We start from the raw sequence: 21,247 nt of genomic DNA, 5'->3' as shown, positions 1-21,247 counted from the left end.
AAAAATAAATAAATAAATAAAAACCAAAAAACCAGGTGTGATCAGCAGGGTGACTCAGCAGGTAACATCACTTGCTGCCAGGCCTGATGACCCGAGTTCCACTCGAGACAGAGAACAGATTTCTGCAAGTTGCCCTGGGATTTCCACAGACCCACTCACACACACACTGTAAATAACATAATAGAATCTTTTCAGGAGAGAGAACTGGTAATCCCACATAGAATTTACTGCCTTCTGGCCAACTCAGGCCCAACCGCTGCAGAGCCATCTCCTAGTTTTTTCTAAGAAGTGAATTAAGACTTGGGGGTGGGGTTAAGCCCTGGATTTGATTTGTGGAAAATGAGCTGCTTTAGGAGCTTAGGAAAACATGACTACAGAAAGCTGACCCTGTCTCGAAAAATAAAATAAAATAAAAACAAGAAAGCTGAAAGCTAGGAAGGGAGGGCACCCTGGGTAGAGGCCCGCGGATGAACAGGGCGGATCAGAAGAATCCTTCTGTCCCAACCTCCTACTCAAACCCACACCTCTGTGAACACCGGGCTTTTCACAGGTGTTAATCTATATACGTCTCACCCCATCACCCGGAGAGGTCGGTAACTAGACTGAACACCACACCCGGTTTAGCCAGGCCTAGGACTCCAAAGGGCACCCTCATCGCAGCCCTAGAGATTTTGGACGGTCTGCTGCTCTCTGGAGCCCCCAGCCGGCCATGGAGGAAATGGAGCTGTGAAGACCCACAGTTCCTTCTCAGGTCCTTAGCTAGAAGAGTTCCAGCTTAGCCAGGGAGGCTTTGTCCCGCTGGTTGAAGATCCGATCCGGGAGCCGGTGTCCTCGATCTCTGAACTGCAGTCTCACGCGAGGTTCAGTGTAGTCTGAGACCCTCACCATGCCCGTGTTTTTCGCTGCTTCCGGGCGCCGGTGGAGCAGCGAGACTATGAATCAGCACCAGTTTGGTCCTGGACCTGGCTTTGCAAAGCAGCAACACTTTGAGGAAGGATCGCCATCCTCACGTCGTAGGGCGGAGAATTGCAAAGGGAGAGGAGGTGGGAGAAGTGACGAAGGGGAGAAAGCACTGCCCAGTCAGACAACCTGACCTTCTAAGGCTAACCACTCCCCTGCAGAGCCAGAGCAGAGGGACTCCCATTGTTGTCCTTGCTGGGCCTCTACCGGCTTCGCATTCTAGCATCCCAAAGCCATTGGCTAAGCCTTATCCAGGAGAGCCAGGTAAGAGGGACTTAACAGGGTTCCAGAAATCTCAGCTGTTGTCCTGTTTGTCTTGTTCTTCCATGTAAATGTCTGGAGCAATTTTTGCGCCTCTGGAAGGCCTAAGTGCCCTGGATGCTGCGAGTGGCCATCCACTTGTGTGTCCACTGTGCCACGGACAGTACGAGCGCCCGTGCCTGCTGGACTGTTTCCACGACTTCTGCACTGGCTGCTTGCGTGGCCGGGCCACCGATGGCCGCCTGTCCTGTCCACTGTGCCAGTAAGTGGCCCAAACCCAGAGAGGGTGAAGTTAGCCCTGGTTCTGGGGTGCGCCTAGGTCTAGACGGTGAGGTTCTGAGCCTAGGCAGAAGAGATGGGAACAGTCTGTTATCATAAGCAGAATTATCATTAATTCCCCAAGCCCCCTAGAGCTTAGTCCGGTTAATAGAAGCAGTTAGGTGACCCTTATCACAACCTTCCCAGAGTCCCGGGCTAGGGTAGGGCTGGAGGAGAGGTGAGGGTGCTCAGAATGTCCCAGTAAGATAAGAGGTCCGAAGGGTAGCCGTTCCCATTATAATATGACAGGATTACACAGTCACTGGGCAGGGTAGGGCCCTCAGGACAAGCTGACTGCTGTATTTATTTCAGACCCCACTACTCTGATACTGCTATTTTTAGCTCCTGCCTGGAATGTGAAGGGTAGTGGGGAGAGATTCCTACAAGGGTGTCCAGATCTTGGCTGCAGCCTTTCTGCAGGCACCAGACCCTAGTGAAGGGTCCCAGTGGCCTCCCGCCAGTGGACCGGCTGCTGCAGTTCCTGGTGGATAGCTCTGGGGATGGCGAGGAGGCCGTGCGCTGTGCCAACTGTGACCTGGAGTGCAGCCAGCAGGTGAGGGAGCAGAAGACGGTGGGTGCCAGATTTCACGGTCCCTAACACTTATAGCATGTCCAGATGTGCCCTAAAAATGCACAACACTGATCCATCAGTGAAGTCTCCAGCCACTCTCTGGGATCCCTTGGACTCTAGCCATGCTCCCATCATTCACACTGGTGGGGAGAGCAAGATCAGATCGAAGGAAAAAAAAATGACTTGAGCCAACACCCAGATAGGAGCAGGAGTCGAGGCCGTTCAACATAGGGAGAGCTAACTTTAGGGTCTCTAGGTCAGGGTGGGGTTATGCGCGATCACAGAAGCAGTGGCTCAGTTCCCAGGACTGAGATGCCCTGAGGGTGCTGATACATGCCCTTCCCCACCAGTTCTCACTTCAGATGGCCGAGGAGCCATCTGAGTGGAGAGATGGGGTCATGCTACCACCATGCACTTTGCTGCCAAACACTGAGGTGGCACCCTCTAATCACAGCTGGTCCCTGTGGAGAGATGGGGTACTCTGGAGCTGGGGAGCCTGATAGGGCCCAGGGCTTGTGATTTGACCTAGTTTGCCAAGCTGGGAAAGGAAGATGACCAAGTAGGCCTGCCTGTGGCTTCAATGCTCAGTGCCTGGGCAGGGGTACAACACCGTGTCCATTACTGAGAGTACCAAAGGGGCCTGCTGTTTGTGCACTGTCCTCAAAGGCTTTACACTACAGTGTCTACCTCCCGTCTCTGGGAACTGTCTTTCCTATCATTTTAATTTTTATTTTTTTTAAGATTTATGTATTTATTTTATGTATATGAGTACATTGTAGATGGTTGTGAGCCTTCATGTGATTGTTGGGAATTGAATTTAGGACTTCTGCTCTCTCCAGTCAGCCTGCTTGCTCAGTCCCTGCTCACCCCAGCCCAAAGATTTTTTTTATTTTTAAACATAAGTACACTGTAGCCGTCTTCAGACATACCAGAAGAGGGCGTCAGATTTCATTACAGGCGGTTGTGAGCCACCATGTGATTGTAAGGATTTGAACTCAGGACCTTTGAAAGAGCAGTCAGTGTTCTTACCTGCTGAGCCATCTCACCAGCCCCCCTTTTATTAATTTTTTTGGGGTGGGGTAGTGTGGGAACTGCCTTTCTAAGCCTCCTGCCCTTCCTACACCCACTTGCCTAGTCCCAGTGCCCTCAGTTTTTGTTTGTTTGTTTATATTTTATTTATTATTTTCGTGTGTGTGGGTGTTTTGCATGCCAGTATGTCTGTGCACCAAGCATGTGTTCAGTGTCCTCAGAAGTCAAAAGAGGACCTCGGATCCTCTGGGATGGGTTACAGACGGTTGTGAGCGTGGTGAATTGAATCTAAGTCCTCTGGAAGAGCAGCCGGCGCTCTTAGCTGCTAAGCTATCGGTCCAGCCTCAGCACCCTCATCTTAATCTGGGTATATCAGAGTCCAGTAAAGAGGATCATGGAGGTGACACAGCAGGTGGGGACACTTGATGCCTTCAAGACTTCCGTTTTACTCCCAGAACCCAGTCGAATGGTGTGGCACTTGGGCACTCACCCACATACACAAGTGAATCGATAAATGTAATTTTTTAAATGATAGAGTCCGCTACTGGGGACTGGAGGAAGGAGCTGGGTTTAGTCGGACCCTGCCTGGGCTGGGAGTGATGCATTCAACGACACGGTGGCTGTGGTTCTAGTACTGGGTTCAGTTGAGTTTTAGAAATCTAGCCCGAAGCGAAGGCGGTCTGAGCTAGCTCTCGGTCCCCAGGACGCAGAGACCACGTACTTCTGCAACACCTGCGGGCAGCCCCTGTGCGCGCGCTGCCGCGAAGAGACGCACCGTGCGCGCATGTTCGCGCGCCATGACATTGTAGCCCTGGGCCAGCGCAGCCGCGACGTGATCCAGAAGTGTAGTGAGTGGGACATACCTTGATCAGGGGTGGGGACCAGGCAGGCATGTCGCCGGGCTCTCACCACTGCGCCCCACCCCCACCCCCACCCCCAGCGCTGCATTCGGAGCCGTACATCATGTTTTCCACCGACAAGAAGTCGCTGCTGTGCATCCGCTGCTTTCGGGACATGCAGGGGTGGGTAGAGGGAGCAGGCAGGGAATGGGTGGGGAGTGGATAGAACGGATATTATTAGCTGCTTCCCGGCAGGGAGAGCCGGGCCCACTGTGTGGACCTGGAGTCAGCTTATGTGCAAGGTTGCGAGCGGCTGGAGCAGGCAGTGCTGGTGAGAGCTGGGGAACCAAGGAGCTGATGATGGGGTGGGAGCTGTGAGAACCCGGGGGGAGTGGAGTTGAGATCCTGCTGTTCCCAGGCAGTGAAGGCCCTGCAGACAGCCACGAAAGAGGCCATCGCGCTGCTACAGTCCATGGTGGAGGAGGTGAGGCACAGTGCCGCCGAGGAGGAGGCAGCCATCCACGCACTCTTTGGCAGCATGCAGGTGAGGGGTGGGATCAGGAACTTCCCAGGCGCCCTCATGGAGTTTACAGTGTAGCGCCAGGGGTTAAGTCGAACTGCCTTTTAAGCATTAATGGCAGTTGCTTGGAGAATTCCAGAGGCTATCCTAGTCTAATGTTAGAATTCTGCATCGGAGAGGTGACACTTAGTGGAAGCACCTAGGCTCTCAGGCAGTGCCGCACAGGAAGGAGGAAGGCCTTTGGCCCCATGGCAGAGCTCTATGCTAAGCATGCTGCCCATGCCTATGCCCCAAGGCATTAAGGTAGGGGATGGCCCAGCCAGTTATGCAGGTCAGTGGTGGGCTCTCTCTCCCAGGACAGAATGGCAGAGAGGAAAGCAATGCTGCTGCAGACTGTGCAGAGGTGAGTAGTGAAAACTCCCTGCCTCCCACCCTTGACCTCTAGCGCTGAGCCTGAACCTTGGTGGTGACTCCACATGGAGGGAGAGGAGCTGGGGGGGGGGGGAGGCGCACAGGTGGCTACCACCCAAAGTGGGCTGTGTGTTCCCAGTGAAGGAAGGAAGAAGAAACAGGGGAGACACCTCACAGCTGGAAGCCCACTATAATTGTAGCTCTTAGAAGGTAGAGGTGGGCAGACCAGGAGTTCAAAGCCAGCTTCTGCTACACAGCTAGCTCAAAACCAGCCTGGGCCACAGGAGACTTTTTTTCAACAATCAAAACAAAGAAAAAACCCGAGCTAAGAAAATGGCCAGCCTGGTCTACAGAGTGAGTTCCAGGACAGCCAGGGCTACACAGAGAAACCCTGTCTCAAAACAAAACAAAACAAAACACCCCAATAAACAAACAAACAAACAAACAAATTAAATTAAAATTAAAATAAAAAAAGAAAATGGCTCAGTCAGTAAAAGCCACAGAAACACAAGGATCCAAAGCCACACCTCCCATACATAGAGTAAAACAATGAGGTGGCCATAGCTATGCTCCCACACCCAGCGAGGCAGAGGCAAGATGACCCCTAGGGCTCACTGACCAGACAGCCAGACAGCCTAGCTAATGGGTGATCTTCGAGTTCAGTGAAATGTTGTCTCAAAAAGCAAGTTTGGAGGTTATCAAAGAAGACAACTGATGTTGACCTCTGGCCTCCATATGTACACATGATATACATGAGCGTATGCATCCTGCCACACAGGCACACAAGGCACCACACACACACACACACACACACACACACACACACACACTAGTGAAGAAACAGGACTGTAGATTCCAAGATCCTCCAGGTGGGGCAGGCTTCCCCTCCTTGGAGACCATGGAGCCTAGCCTGCCCCTCCCCCAGCCAATATGAAGAGAAGGACAAAGCCTTCAAGGAACAGCTGACCCACCTGGCCTCCTTGCTGCCCACTCTACAGGTAAGGTTGAGGGAGTGGAGGGCTGGACACAGCCCACAGCCCAGACACTGAGCATGCCCTCTGCCCCCCCCCCCACCCCCCAGGTTCATCTGGTCATCTGCTCTTCCTTTCTCAGCTTGGCCAGCAAAGCCGAGTTTCTGGATTTGGGTTTTGTGAGTGTCTCCAACTCCTGCAGGACCCCCTCTCCCCTGCCCTCATGTAGAGTCTCATTTCGCCTGCAGGCTAACTTGGGGTCTCTGGGCTTCTCTTCCCTTCCACTATGAGCCTTTTTCAGACTAGGTGAATCCCTTTTAAAAGGGCAGTGAGTATAATAATTAGCCTCTGCTCCACCAAACTGCAGCATCTGTCTGCGGGAGCTCTACCTCCCCTCCTACAGATGTGGTAGCTAGCGCCTGTTTCTGGACCAGTCCTAGAGGAGGGTTGGAACTTCTAAAGGAGACGAGGTCACTCTAGACTAGTTCCAGTGCCTTCAAGTCCTCCACTTCTCTCCCACCCTGGCTGCCACCTCCTTGCCACACCCCCTCGTTCCGAGCTCTTTCCCTGTGACAGGAGCTGATGGAGAGACTTCAAGGCATCGTCACGCTGCCGCATCGCCTAAGACCCGCTCAGAGCAGCAAGGTGCGCGGGCGCCCGGTCGGGGATTGGGACGGGAGACACCGTGTTAGAAGAGCCGCTCATGACTCAATCCTCGGTCCAGATCGCCAGCGACCACCGCGCAGAATTCGCGCGCTGCCTGGAGCCACTGCTGCTGCTGGGGCCCCGCCGGGAGGTGTCCACCGTGGGAGGTGCCAACACGTGAGACAACCAGGAGGGCGAGCGGAATCACTGAGAAAGGCTCCCGCATCGCTCTGCTCCGCACTTGGGGTCTGGGCCAGGCGACAGTCTGAAAGGGAGGGACACTGGAACAGGAAACCCCGGGCAGGCGAGCAGCTTGGTCATGAACATGAACGGTTGAGAGACTGGGTGCTCCTTACCTCCCGCAGAGCCTCCTCAAGCAGGCTGGGCAGGACACTTTCCGGGGTGGGGGTACAGAGTCACTGTGAATCAGAGTTCCGGGCACAATTGAAAGCCAGACCTCGGAGGGGTTTAAAGTTGTGCCAGCATGTGCAGGGCCCGGCCCTCCAGCCCAGAGCCAAGAGAGCAAGTGAGACCAGTTGTTAGTTCGGACCCTGGGTGTCATGGGAGTGAGCGCACCTCGGTATACCCAGTTGCCAACGGAGGGCGGGTGGCTTTTAGAAACCACCAAATCGCGTAGTTGCCCTTCTTTTGGCCTTGCCAGGTGCCCTTGAGAGCTTCCAGGAGTTCCATCCTGCAGGTTGGGTGTAGGGGCCAGTGGCTCCCTGAGCAGCCAAGGGAGTCAGATGAGAAGACCAACCCTCTCCTCTATGTACACTGGCTTTCTCCGCAGGTTGTCAGGGGGCTCAAGTCCCATGGTGCTGAAGACACCCAGCTGTCCCTCTCCGGTGGGAAAGATGTCAGGGTCACCTGTCCAGAAACCCTCGCCACACCGTTTCATTAGCACAAAGGTGCTCCTGGCCGAGGGCGAGGACACACCCTTCACAGAGCACTGCCGCCATTACGAGGATTCCTATCGGGTGAGGGGGCTGGGCAAAGGCAGGATTGTGAGGCCCCACCCCTTCTTCGTTAGGATCTAGTTGTTTGGCTGGAAGTCACTCTTCCACCGGAGGACTCAGCAGTATCCACGCCCCCTCCCATCTCCGGCCACAGGGTCTGCAGGTGGAGGTGCAGAACCTGAAGGACCAGGTCCAGGACCTGCACCGAGACCTCACGAAGCACCACTCCCTCATCAAGGCGGAGATCATGGGGGATATCATGCGCAGGTCCCTGCTGCTGGACACTCAGATCGCTTCTGAGTATGCCTCCTTGGAAGGCAGGAGAGCCATCTTCCAGGAGGTAACTTCTCCTAGGAGCTCAATCTAGCCTTGGCTACAGAAGGCACAGGGCAGGAAGCAGGGAGAGTACCTGGTATGGTACCTTGCCAGACCCTCATGTTGGGGATTCTGTGGATGGAGGCTTTGTTTCTGAGAAATATGCCGACCGGCTTGGTGTGTCCTCGTGGCTGTGTGGTTCCCAAAGCAGAAACACCAGCCTCCAAATGTCTCTTCCCAACCTCAACTCCGCCCTTCTCTTTCAGTTTTGGGAGGACTCCTACCAGCGAGTAGCTACCCAGCAGGAGATCTATGAAGGTCCCTGGCAGCGGTGCTCACTGTTAATGTGCATGGGCGCAGGGGAGGGACCAGTCAGCCACTAACAGTTCACGCACACCCCCTTGTTCTTTCCCAGTGTTTTGGCCTTACACCTACATCTGGGGTTGGGATCCAGCGAGTGGAATGTCCACACCACACGCTGCTCCTTCGGATCACAGATGTCACTTTTTTAAGTTAGCGTCTCTAAGTGGTACCAAGCTTGGGAGCAAGAATCAACACCCAGGGCCAACACTCTGGCCTTGACCTTACAGCCCAGCTCCGCGACCTTCTCCAGCTGAGGCAGGAGAATGCCTATCTCACCATTGTCACCAAGCAGATCACGCCCTACATCCGCTCCATTGCCAGGGTGAAGGAGCGACTGGAGCCCAGGTGAGGATATATGGGAAAGATGCCAGTGGGGAAGCCAGCAGGCTAGGCAAACCAAGTATTAGAATCTGCAAAGGTCTGCCTAAGAAGTGGTGGTACATCCTATAGGCTGAGGCAGGATTGCCTTGAGCCTGAGGCTAGCCTCACCCACACACACAAGGAAAAACTCTTAAAAAGTGTTAACTGAGCAGACCTGGTACAGGACCTGCCGTGTTAACAGGCTGGTTGAGCTCTTCTGATTCCTAACCAAGTGCCGTGACCTTACTTTTCACGGAAGCCCGCAGACCTGTCTTGCTTGTGTCTTGAAATTTCACAGGGTGAAGTGATTCCAACCACTGTTTCCTCTCAGTCTGGAAGTCCACATCTTTTGCTTTGGGGTTTGGTTCCAACTTGGCCAGGTCTCCTTTGGCTGGGACACTGGTCTTCCCTGTCATCTTTTTACCCTGTAGGTTTTATGTCCTTCCTGGACAGTTGCTTCTGTCTTCTTGCTCTTTTTGGTTTCTCGTTCCCTTTTCTGCTGTTTCTGGTGCTTGTGCACCTTAAGTGCCAGAATCCAGGAGGCAGAGGCGAAGGGATCTCTAGTAGGAGTTTGAGGCCAACCTGGTCTATCTACATGGCAAATTGCAAGCCAGCCAGGATTAAATAGTGAGACCCTATCTCCAAAAAATTTAATATTGTATGTGTATTCGTAGGCACACACATGTGCTAAAGAGCATGTGTGGAGGAAAGAGGGAAAGTGAGCAGGAGTCATTCCTGTGGGTTCTGGGATTCAAACAGGCCCTCCAGCATGGCAGCAGGACCCCTCTGACCTTCAAGTTCCCTTCCGTACCCTGTTCCTAGTGACTGCCGTTTCCTGGGGAGACTCTTGCCACTTGAGGCTGAGTAGAGAGCTTCAATTTCTTCTTCAGGAAGCTGGTGGCTAAGGCCTGCTTCCTCTGAATTAGTCTTTGTCCAGGCACTTGTTTTCCATGTTGCAGGTGATCCTGGGTCATCTAGGCAGCTCTAGGCCTGCAGGGTGCATCAGAGGGACACCTCTGATGCTTGCAGGGGGCCCATGGGTCATTTTGTTCTTGAAATGCCCTTTAGATTTTGGTCCTTTTCTAGTTTCCTTCCCTGGAGCTGGGTCTGTCTCTGTCTGTCTGTCTTGGCAATCTCAGCCGTGCTTCCTTTATACATCTTTTCCCGCTCTTCCCAGGTGACCCCACTCATGCCCTGCTCCCCTCCCCTCCCCTCCCCTCCTGTGTGCACATGCATGCTCACACTATGGACTGAACCTGACACTGGGTGATCCAAGCATGTGCAGCATGGTGAGCTGTCCCAGGTCTCTGGTTTACAAGCACTAAAGTGATATAGACACCCCTAGTACACCCTAGCATTCCTATGCCCCAGCCTCACTTCCGGCTACATCATTCTTGGTGTCTCTGTGAGGGTGTCCAAGGCTCTTTAGCTCAGTAGTGGCCAATAGAAGTCTGGGCATTGCCCCCACCACATCCAACTCCTTATGATGGCCAGTGGTATCACGTGTGGTCAAAGCCTGGGGCCGGCCTGATTCCTTTTCTCACCTGTGCCTTTTCGTTTTTGTACTTGGGTTTGTTTGTTTTTGCAGACGAGGTTTCATGTGTAGCCTCCACTGTCCTGGAACTCACTCTATAAACCGGACTGGCCTCTAACTCAGAGATCCACCTGCCTCTGCCTCCCAAGTGTTAGGATGGAAGGTGTGAGCCACGACACCCAGCTGCTTGCTCCCATTTTAATCCACACTGAGACCCACACTGAACTCTCCGTTCCAGCCCATTCACTGTCCCTTGCTGTGACCTGAGTCAACCCTCCTGTGCTCTTCAAGGTGCCCCACAGTCACATTTTAAGTCTACAATTTCAATCGCAACAGGGCATGGCAGGTCTCCAGGCCCCTCTGCCCACCTCTGTCAGGCCACTGTGGCCTTTCAGCTCCCCCCACACACATACACACGTACACACAGAGCATCTGCACTAGCTTCCACATCTGGACTTCTGCCTGAAAGGTCTGTGTTCCAGGCTGTCACGTGGGGCCTCATCACTGAGGTCAACAAAAGATTCCCCACATTGCCAGCTGAGGCAGGCCTGGCACATCCTCATTCCATGTCACCTGGCCCACTGTTTCCTTGGTCCTGAGGTGTCTTCCTTGACCCCCAGATAGCTTGTGGGACCCAGGCCTGACCAGGGCTTGCCTGCTGCTACGACTGGTGGCTCCAGCAAACCTTTGAGCCTTGGTAAATCTTTGCAGACCAAGGGAGAGGCGTTAGTGTGCCCTGGACAGTCTACTGTCTCACGGTCTGGGTGCAGTGTGAAGAAGAGGCCACCAGCTGGGGCTTTGCCGCTCTTATGCAGCCTGTATGGTTTCTCTTACCCAGGTTCCAGGTGCCTGTGGATGAGCACACGGAGCATGGGCAGAACATGTATGACGAGACCCCAGGCAGGTAAGGCAGGTTCTTTCCAGCCTGCGCTGGAGTAAGTGATCTGGCGAGAGGCAGACTTTGGGACAAACAAGGTTTGCGTGCTAAAAGCCAGCACAGCTCCTGGAAACCATCAGACACCCAGGATCACCTGCAGTGCCAGCTGGCTGCTCCCAGAACACTGTGTGAGAACTAGGAAGGACCCCGAGCAGCTGGAGCCATTCCCTGTGAATGTACAGAAGAGAGAAAAGACCTAGGTTGTAAAACAGAAACGTGCTGGGGAGATGGCTCACGTATAAACACTTGACCCTCAACGAAGACATTAAAAATTGCTGGGTGTTATGTCAGACAGTCACAGCGCACACCTTTAGTACCAGAACTTCAGGAGGCAGAGGCAGGAGAATCTTTGTGAGCTTGGGGCCAGGAAATGTTAAAACAAACAAACAAATAAATAAATAGGAAAAAAATATATATATACCGCCAGAACAGCCAGGGCCACATAGTGGGGCCTTGCCTCAAAACAAACAAAACCAAAAAGCTATCATTTCAGCACTGGAGACTGGAGGAACCCTGGGGTTTGCTGGCCACCATCACAGCCTGTCTACTTGGTGAGAGACTTGTCTTCCCCTGGCCCTCAGTGTGGCTGGGGCCTGAGGAGCAATAATACCCTAGGTTGTCCTCTGGCTCCTATATGCACATGTATGTAACATGTAACACATGAGCACACACATATACACCCACACGCTTAACCGCTGTACTAGAGAGATGGAGACTGCAAGGGCTTAAAGCTAGCCTGGGCTACTTGGAGAAGTAGGCCAGTTGGGGCTATACTGCAATATGAGAACATATATGGGCAGCCCCAGGCCGTAGGCCCCACCAGACTGAGCTGCTGAAATGCTTAGCTGCCCTGGTGTTTGAGCTGCCAGCAGCCATGACCTGGGGTGACTCACTGCAGGCGGCAAGGATCTCAAGGGGCAGACATGTTACCGCCTCTGTGGGTGCCCATTATGAAAGCTGGGTGCAGTGAAGTGATGGGGGAGGGCAGGCGGGGGTCACTCGGCTCATGTCAAACTGTTCTTCAGGACAGATCCAGGATGCACCACTGAGAAGAGAGACAAGGCCTCTGAGCCCAATGGAAGCAGCTGGTCCCTGAGCAGCCTCCCCGAAGGGCCTTCACTAAAGAACCAAGACCACCTCAGACCCAAGTTGGAAGCCGGAGATGAGGGGTGGAGAGCTGGCTCGGGGTCTAAAGGGGCTTGCTACCAAGCCTGACAACCTGGAGTGATATGGCAGAAGGAAAGAACAAACTCAGATGTAGAACTATACCCGATAATCGCATCTAGAGAGTTCCGCACCACCAGCATCAAATCATCTGCATTTTGTCTGTCTGGCTCTCTTCTGAGCACAGCGGTTCTCAACCTTCCTAATTCTGTGACCCTCTAATCCAGTTCCTCTGGTGTGGTGACCCCCAACCATGAAATGACTTCATTACTACTTCATAGCTGTAATGTTGCTACAGTTATGAATAATAATGTAAACACCCGACATGCAGGACACCTGATACGGGACTCCTCATAGTGAAACCAAGTACAGTTTTATTTAAGAATTAGAAAGAATATTCAGTATCTGTGAAAGAAAATCCCATTTAATATATTTAAATAAACATTTCTGTATGTAAAAAGAATAATACAGTGATTACTCCACAGTCCTCCTTGCAGTGGGTCAGACAAGCTGCTTCCTCTCAGGACAAGCCCCACAGCCACGCAGCTGCCTGGCCTGCCCATCGGGAGGCTGAGGGCTCTACCTTGCCGCAGCAGATACCTAAGGCAGGGGAGAATGCAGGAGGCAACCCGGGAGCTTTGGCTGAGCCCTCAGGCTGAGTGGCCGGCCCCAAGTTAGCAACTAAGTGGGAAGAATCGGTAAGGGTAAGGCGACAGACACCCTAGGTCCAAGCAGCAGCTCCCACCAAGGACACTGCTGTTAAGCTTTCTGCCCTGCCACACCGGTTTGTAGCAGCCACAGGGCCTCCTGAATGCTTCCTGCCCCATGACTGCCAAGTCGCCTATTTTCTGTAAGGTACCCGCTTTCCACACAGAAACCTCCACTCCGAAGCCTGCAAGCAGACAAACCAATCTCCTGACAACTCCTCCATCTGTGGAAACCCTAGGACACTGCTGCCCTTATAATACCTGAAAAGCCTCGGCAAGCCAATTCTGCTGCCCCCGGTTACGGCTACATCCATAGAGGTAAAATAATCCCCAGCTCACGGCAGCAGAAACCAGCCACCTGCCAGATCCTGCCGCATGACACTCATAGTCCCCAGTGGATTGCCGACTGCCATCCTAGGAATGTCAGAAGGGTGGCCCGGTCTTCCTCCACCCGCATCCCTGGGACGCTCTTTAAAGAATGCAGCCTCCTGTCTCCTAGGGTGCAATCCAGCACCTCACCAGGAGTCCCAAGGCCTGGGCTCCCTCTCTCTGGCCTCTGGCAGGTGGAGGGTAACATCCAAAGCCAACATTTTGCCTTACCGTCCACAATGCCAAGGGCTGCCATTAGCCACTCCCCATCCATCAAAAAGACAACTTCCTGGCCCTCAAGGGGAATGGGAGGCTGGAGCCAGCCCAGCTTAGATGCACTGATAAAGAGCTGGGGATGATGTCACAAATCCATTTCCCCCCGTTTGCAGCCTAGCGAGTGGGGCTGGCTCTGGGAAGTGTGGACTGTCTCCACTCATATCACCATACTTATTCCTGGGCAGTCTGGTGTGGACAACAGCCATGGCTGCCACGGAGCTCTGCAAGCCTCAGGTCCTGAAGGCTGGCAGCTTCCGAGCCAACTAACTGGCCTCACACGCTAACTGGCAAACCCGTAAGCCTCTTTGGTATATAGAACAACAACAAAATTAAGCCATAAAATCTAAAAATAAATTACTTGCAAGCTGGCAGAATGTTTTTTTGGACACATGTTAGCACACACTGCTTTCTAACACACAGGCACCTGGTTCTTGTCCTAAGATTTCATTATGCCACCCAGCTCATCTTCCCACAACACCCCTGTGAGGGAGGCCATCCTGACCCTGATGGGAGGGCCCAAGCACAGGAGGGTGTGGTAATTAGCAGTGCTCTGGCCACATCCCCACTTTCACCCTTGGTCAGCACCACTGCAGTTTGGAAGTGGTCGTGGGGTCCTGGCTGCAGCAGTGATGGGCCGGGTGGCCCGAGGAACACTTCCAGCTGGACTGGCTCGAGGCTCTCCTGGAGCCTTCCCTGGCTTACTACAAACCAGGGCACAGGTCTTTGAGGCTTCTGGAATCTCACGCGTTTTGGTGGAGGAACTGGCACTGGGGTCACCTCCCTGCTGATAGAATGCCTGTCTATTATGTCAAGAATAAGCTAGAATTCCTCCTTTACCCAGCCCCCGAGGTTCTGTCAACTCTGGCTGCATGACAACACAGAACCAGCCACTTGCCTGTTCTCTCCAGCCTGACAAGGTCCTAAGGTATCTCAATGTTGAGCACTCACTGACATTAACCTTCACCATCCTCTTGGCCAGAGCCACACCCTCCATCCCAGCTTCCTTCGCAGGGACCTCTGAGTACTGGTGGAACAGATCTGCAGACCCAGCAGCTCTGCTGGGAAAGCCCAGCAGCAGCAGCAGTTTGCTGTGTGTGGCACAGGAGTCCTGCTTCAGCCAGCCAACTGTGAGTGGCCAAAGTCAGCATCCCCCCATCGGGGTACAACTGTCACATTGTTCCTGAAGATGCCAATGCTGCCACTGCCAACATGAAGCCCTAAGTCAGAACTCATGAGCACTTATGTTCTGCTGAATTCCAGCTTGGCATTAATTACCAAGCCCGCTTTGGTACCCTGCTGGAGACCTGGGCTTGTCTGGCCTGATGTACCAGGTGTGCTGCTGTGCAGTGGTGTGCTTGTGAAGGCAGGAGGTCTTCTGAGGAGGACGGGAGCTGTACTCAAGGGTGACCACATGTCTGAAGGCCAGGAGCACTAAACTTGCAACCCAGCAGTGTCTGCTCAGTGGAACAGGGGAGAAGGAAAAGGGTTTTCTCAAGTCTGAGAGGACTTGGCTGCAGCACAGAGCACTATGCAGGCTGATCTGGATTCTGCTGGAGCTGGCAGGGAAGGCGAGGTACACCGATCCATTCTGCCTCGCAGCACAGCACGCCTTTATCAGAGCTGGGTGTGACCTGAGACACTCAGGATTTTCCCATTGGATTCTCCACCCATGACTCCGTGCTCATGCATGGCAGACTAAGACTTCTACATCTCAAAGTAGGACCTGCAGTGGTGCTGACCAAGGACAACAAACCAAACTAAATCTGGAAGGGCCTCACAGCAGGACCAGGCTCTTGTCCAGTCCAGGATTAATTAAGAGCTACACCTCTTAAAGCTTTTGTGCTCAACACAGAGAAAGCCAAAGGTTCTTCCAGACCAGCAGAACAAAGATGCTACGGAAACTCAACGAGGCCCCTCTGCTGTGGACTGCTGAGGGTTAATGTGCCTCAGGCTGCAGATGCATGAGCTGTGCTGGAACCTTCTGGAAAACATCTGCTGCAGCAGGAGGGTGGCTTACTTTGAAAAAACACAGGAAACTAAGTTGACAGACTCATTGCAACACAGAAACAAAAATCACAGCTATGATAAATAAGAACAATCCCGAACACACAGAGGGCAGCATTTCTCAGAATGAGCACGGACATTACTTCCTAGGGGTACAGCTGAGCCAAGGCCAGGGCCTGGGAAGAACCCGGGGCCCCCATCCTCAGCCCAGGTTCAATGGCTACTCCAAAGCTGCAGAGCACCTGAGGGTCTGTGCTACCTGTTGCCATGTAAAAGTTGGACTTAGAAACTCCCGGGCATGGAGGCTCAGTGTCCTTGGAATCTACACTGCTATTTTTATAAAATTGGTGTGTAAATATGATTAAATGCGTGATGAGCCGAGGGCAGGAGTCTCCAGAGTTAACGCAGATGCTCATGCAGTTATGGGCGGACGAAGGTTAAAGCTGGGTTGTGCTGTGGGTTAAATGAAAGCATTTCCAATGCTGATATTCAGCACGGCAACTCTGACCACACCTCCAGTGGGCTGAGTGCTGCAAAGGGCAGTGCCCACCCCTCCCGAGCATCCTGGTCACCGTGCAAACACACTCTGGCCTGAGGGGGCATAGGGTCATCACCCTGCCACAGTGGAAGAGTGCTGACAGCCGCCTTGACACACTCCTTGCTCCACCTGACTTCAGTGCAGGAGACGCTGCCGTGGCTCCTTTGGACCCAAGGTCTTCTCAACATTAGGTCCTGGGTGACGGTCTGAGGAGTAATTAGTTACATATAAAACAATTAAGAAAACTCACTCTGCAGTGCCCAACTTGAAACAGTTTTGTCCTAGGCTGCGCAGGGCCAGAGGTTCCCCGGTCACACGGGGCCTCACCCCGTCATAGCTCCACCTTGACCCCCTTTATGAAAGGCAGGCCTGTGGGCACCCTCTTTTTATAATCCAAGTATTCTTCCCCAAAAAAGTGAATCAGCGAGATCTCCTCCTCTTCTGTGCGATCTCGGAAGAAGCGCCACACCGTCAGGGCATAGACCACGCCACAGATGGGATTACACAGCATCACCTGGCAGAGGAATCACAGGGTACCCAGTCAGAGCAGCCCGCTGCCCAGGCCTTCTCCCCACATGACTCCTTCTAGAGCACTTCACAGCTGCACCCCTTTGTACCTGTCTGTGATTCCCTTCAGTAAGCGAGACCTCGGTTACAGTGAAGGACCATGGGTTTCAATCACATAACACATACCCCTCCTGATGAAGGGGTGTCTCCATCCGCCCTGACGTCTGCCCACCTGAGCATACTTGCCAGCCTTGGCCCCTTGCCTCCTCCCCTCAGGGCCACATAAGCCAAAGGCCACTCAACTATCTGAGCTGCCAAAACATCTCCTCACAGAGACCACTCTGCTCAGACAGTAACAGTGTCCACAAGTCAGAGAGGCTGTGTCTAGCTGCCTTTATACATGGCTTCTTCTTTATACACACACACACACACCCTTGCTTAACCTGGTCCTCCAGCCAAACAGTCCCTCAAGGCTGAAAGCATCTCCAGCTCCTAGAAGCTTCCTTTGTTGCTGTGGAAACCACTAACCCAGCCCTACCCACTGCAGGCATCAGGACCTGTCCGGTGATATCAGGCACGCCCCCAACTCCTTGCCACGTCCCTGCACTGTTCACTGAGAACTTGCTGTGTTCCTAGCACCATGCTAAGGTGCTAGCCCATCACCCAACTGACTCGGCAGCAGTATTCCCACAGCAGTGTCCTGGCTTGTAGGGTAGACAAGGGAAGCCTCAGTGACCAGGCCCCGCCCATCTGTCAGCACAAAGTCTGTGCCCTCACAGCAGGGCAGCCTTGATGGTAAGTTTCTTAATCATCATGGACAACCTTCTACTGAGCTCGAGATCAGCCTGTGTCTCACCAGCACCATTCCAGTTAAGAGGATAAATCCGTGTTTTGTTTAAGGGTAAATACTGTTGCAGGTAAGACTTATCTTCCACACATGCGTGCGAGCACCTGGCCCCTCACACACCCAGGCAAGCACAAGTACCAGGGCACAATGTAGAAAATACTCATTATCCAAAAAGGTATGAAAAATCTTTCCTCTCTAAAGCACTTAGGCACACAAATTACATTCATCGCCTCCCCTCGGTGTGTCCCCAGGGCAAGAGTAACATCATGACACTCCTGACACGTCTCCATCTCGGAAACACAAAGCTTTGAAAGAAATGCTAGTCACTTGACCTTCCCACCCCATTATGGGGTCACCAGCATCCCCATGGCCCATGTACCACTGATGGGACGTCTGGGCCCCAGGTGATCTTCCCAGGCTCCAGTTACACTCTCTGGCTGAGCTGTTCTAGGACTAAGTATAGAATCCAGAGACAGCTGTCAAAAACAAGGGTTTGGTCTGCATCCCGAGCCAGCAACCCCCCACCGACTGCTCTCATTAACCCGGCAGGACCTTGGCCTCATTCAGACCTATTTTTTGATGCAAACCCACTGAGCCACCAGAGGGTGGCTGAGGACACTCCCTCCCCAAAGCTTACCTTTCCTCGCCCAAGGTGTTCCAGACCCAAGTCAGAGCGCCAGAAAGGGACCCAATGCAGGGCAGGACTGTACCACTGCCACCAGAGGTCCCAGAAGCAGGCAGCCTGAGGAGATGCCATCCAGGAAGGCAGCATGCCCATCTCTTCCCAGTGCTGGCCACTGTCTGCTTTTACCCCACCCAAGCCCCCAGCATCCCAGCTCCCTTGCTCCTTATCTAAAGCTCCCTCCAAGTGGCCACCTCTGTGCTCCTGGAAGCTGCAAGACAGACAGACCACTTGCCTGTCTTCGAGGTTTCCTTTTAAAGGATAAACTGTCCTCAAGCTTAAAACAAATAAAGCAATTAACTCAAAACAACGCCCTGATTTTACCTGTAAAACATGGCAAAACTAGCCGGGCGTGGTGGCGCACGCCTTTAATCCCAGCACTCGGGAGGCAGAGGCAGGCGGATTTCTGAGTTCGAGGCCAGCCTGGNCTACAAAGTGAGTTCCAGGACAGCCAGGGCTATCAGAGAAACCCTGTCTCGAAAAACCAAAACCAAAACCAAAACCAAAAACAAAAAAAACATGGCAAAACTAGATTTGATCTCCAGCTTTTAGAGTCACCGCCTGTAACCCGCCAGGGAGGAAGTCACATGAGAAAAGCAGCCTGTGCACACACTCACACACTAGAGTGCACACTTAGAAACAGTGGCTTTATAGTGTGCCAATTACACTTCAACTTAGGAAAAGTAAAGAAGTCAAGTGGCCTAGACAGGAGGGCTACAAGTTCAAACTTAGCTTAGGCCACATAGCAAGACCCTGTGTCAAGATACCAAAAACAAAGAAACTTAGAAAACTAAATTCCCAGGAGAGCAGGGTCAACTCTGGTACTATACCTGGGTTCCGATACTCCAGTAAAACCAGCCCACATAGGAGGGGTGCCGGCACCAAGCATACACCCCACTTGTCACCAGAGTGTGGGTGTCTGACTTTTCACTCTGCACCACATGGTTAAAGTTGGAGCCAGCCGTAAACATGGCAGCTTTCCTCAGGCATTCTCCGAAGACCACCATCAGTAGCCCAGTGGCACTCAGCCAGGTAATCTGCTTCAGTTCTGCGGAAACAGACACGAGGGACAAAGAGAGAGTGGGGACACTGGGGTGGCGATTCCCCCTTCACTGTTTGAAACGAACCTATCACCTACAGAGAGGAACATCAGAAACCATCCCAGGGACAACTGGCACCTGTCACACATTAAACTTGATAAGAAAACCCCCAACCCCAGGGCCACCGGTTTCCCAGCACCAACACATGAGCTGTAAGCAGCTTGCCCTGCCTGGGCAGACTGGCTCTGTTCTTCTCTGAGGAATAAGGGCTGCTGAGAGAAGCAGAGACGGTCCTGGGTCCCAAAGTCAGCCCTAGGACCCACATCTGCCTTTTTGGGAAGTTTAAGTGTGCTCCGAATTCAGAGGATTTTTATAATAAAAACCTTGGGAAGTGTTCATGTTACGAAAAGTGTTCAGGCCCTAGACATCATCTAGACCAATGCCAAAGTCAAGATCACAGCCCTCCAGGTGGGGCTCCGTCTTAGGTAGCGCCCTGCATTATGCAAGGCTTAGAGCAAAATGTCCATGTCCTGGATTCGAAATCCAGAAGCAGAATTCTCCAGCGAGTGGAGCCTGTCCTTTATAAATAGCTTAGGAAGAGGAGAGGGCTGGGGAGAAGAGCTCAAGGGAGATTAGACCTGGGAGGTGGCTCAATGTCATCTTCCCGGCCTCTCTCCCACACCTAGGAAAGTAGGGCACACTAACCTGGCCAAAAGATGTTCTCAAGCGTGAACTCTATCCAAGAAGACAGGGCGGCTACCGTGTACTCCAGACTGTGATTCAGAAGGAAGGAGTCCAAGGACAGACTTTTGGGATTATTGACAGCTGTCACTAAGTACTCAGAATAGTGGAACAGAGACAGCGAGCACACGTACCTATTTAAAAACAAAACGGAAGAGGTAAAGCAGGCAAGAGAACCAAGTTAGGCAAAAGCACAGACCTGGTCTGCTCAACTGCCCCAGACTGGCGTGTGGTGCTGCCGTCACCCACCTGGGTGACACCAGGCACACACACACGCAGGTCACTCCCTTCCCTCTCCAGCAGGCACAAGTGTGGTTCTGTGGTGCTGTTATGTTTCTGAATGTCACAGACAAAACTAAAAAAATCTCCATAGGTGAAGGAGAAACTATGGTCCCTTTACTCCTTTAATATGACAGTTTCACATGTTAACATGAGAGGGGAGATATCAACAAAGTAGTGACGCATGTGGGAAACAAAATTCAACAGAACTAAAATAATTCCAGCAAAGAAGGATTAGATGGCTCAGCATACTGATAATAGGAGATAAAGCTTTTTACCTTGAAGCCACGGTTCATATCCAAGTCAGAGGCTAGAAGGCTCAAGGGACTGAACTCATAGTGTAGGGGAAAGTCCTACACTGGCTGTGGGGGGAGCACTAGCCGGGACCTAATAGAAACCGAGACGGAAAAGGCTTAGAAGACACCTGGAGACTGGCCCCTGCCCATCACCGCGGACCTGCACCCCTTCAGGGAACGGCTCATCACAGCAACTTCGGGTGATGGGCCCTCTGGAGAGGGCACAGGGAGACCCGTTTCCATCCACCACAGACATAATCCACTAACATGCACGGTCGTGTTCACAAGGTTTGAAGTGTGGGGATTCGGGGGGGGCAGGAGGCTGCTTCTTCAGAATCCTAACCAGCCTCCTGTTCTGTCAGAGCCCGTCCAGGGATGAGGAGAGATCACTACTCGCCCACTGCTGCCATCCCTCACACCTCAACACCATCCACTACCGCTCCCAAAGTCTCTCTTACCAGCCAAAGTGATTCCAAGAGGACTGGCTGAAACTTAGCAGCACACCACAGCCAAACACAAAGCCAAGGAAACAAGCTCTGATGGCTATCTGAAACACACCCAGAAAGGCCTCAGTCACCAGATGTTCCTTTTGCAGAGCTGAAACCCAGGCTGCGGACTATCGTGGATTAGTAAGGCCCTCAGTGAGCAGGATCCATTTGCTCAAGAGATAAAGAGGATGAACCACAGTGTTTGGTTCAAACTTTGTCCTTACCCGCCGGGCTCTGGCCTTGGACAAGTTGCCTAAATAAGAGTTTACCCATCTAAGCCATGAGAATAACAGCAATGTTATATTTTAGGGCAGCCTAA

At 52.7% G+C, this 21,247-nt stretch overlaps 2 protein-coding genes across 3 annotated transcripts in view; one reads left to right on the top strand and one right to left on the bottom strand.

The window, feature by feature from the left end:
- Positions 1-1,082: 1,082 nt before the first annotated feature.
- Rnf207 (ring finger protein 207) lies at positions 1,083-12,609 on the top strand. Of its 2 annotated transcripts, XM_021160041.2 has the most exons (17): positions 1,084-1,483; positions 1,960-2,092; positions 3,843-3,987; positions 4,080-4,161; positions 4,234-4,309; positions 4,397-4,522; positions 4,855-4,901; positions 5,835-5,907; positions 5,991-6,059; positions 6,457-6,525; positions 6,605-6,702; positions 7,316-7,502; positions 7,636-7,821; positions 8,063-8,114; positions 8,387-8,504; positions 10,892-10,957; positions 12,016-12,609. In XM_021160041.2, the coding sequence occupies exons 1-17, from the start codon at positions 1,293-1,295 to the stop codon at positions 12,203-12,205; spliced, it is 1,908 nt and encodes a 635-aa protein (XP_021015700.1). In that variant the 5' UTR covers positions 1,084-1,292; the 3' UTR covers positions 12,206-12,609. The 2 variants fall into 2 exon arrangements, with proteins under 2 accessions (XP_029332076.1, XP_021015700.1); XM_029476216.1 differs by lacking the exon at positions 10,892-10,957 and having other exon boundaries at positions 1,083-1,483; positions 12,016-12,552.
- Icmt (isoprenylcysteine carboxyl methyltransferase) overlaps positions 12,561-21,247 on the bottom strand; it is a 10,090-nt gene continuing 1,403 nt past the window's right edge. The window contains exons 2-5 of the mRNA XM_021160043.2: positions 20,899-20,987; positions 19,830-19,999; positions 18,915-19,132; positions 12,561-16,562 (exon numbers count right to left, since the gene is read on the bottom strand). Coding sequence (XP_021015702.1) covers positions 16,380-16,562; positions 18,915-19,132; positions 19,830-19,999; positions 20,899-20,987 — 660 coding nt within the window. The 3' untranslated portion in view covers positions 12,561-16,379. The remainder of the gene's footprint in view (positions 16,563-18,914; positions 19,133-19,829; positions 20,000-20,898; positions 20,988-21,247) is intronic.

This window comes from Mus caroli, chromosome 4, assembly GCF_900094665.2.
Source record: "Mus caroli chromosome 4, CAROLI_EIJ_v1.1, whole genome shotgun sequence".
NCBI classification, from domain to species: domain Eukaryota; kingdom Metazoa; phylum Chordata; class Mammalia; order Rodentia; family Muridae; genus Mus; species Mus caroli.
The sequence above is the reverse complement of the archived record's forward strand: the minus strand, read 5'-3'. Positions and strand labels throughout refer to the sequence as shown.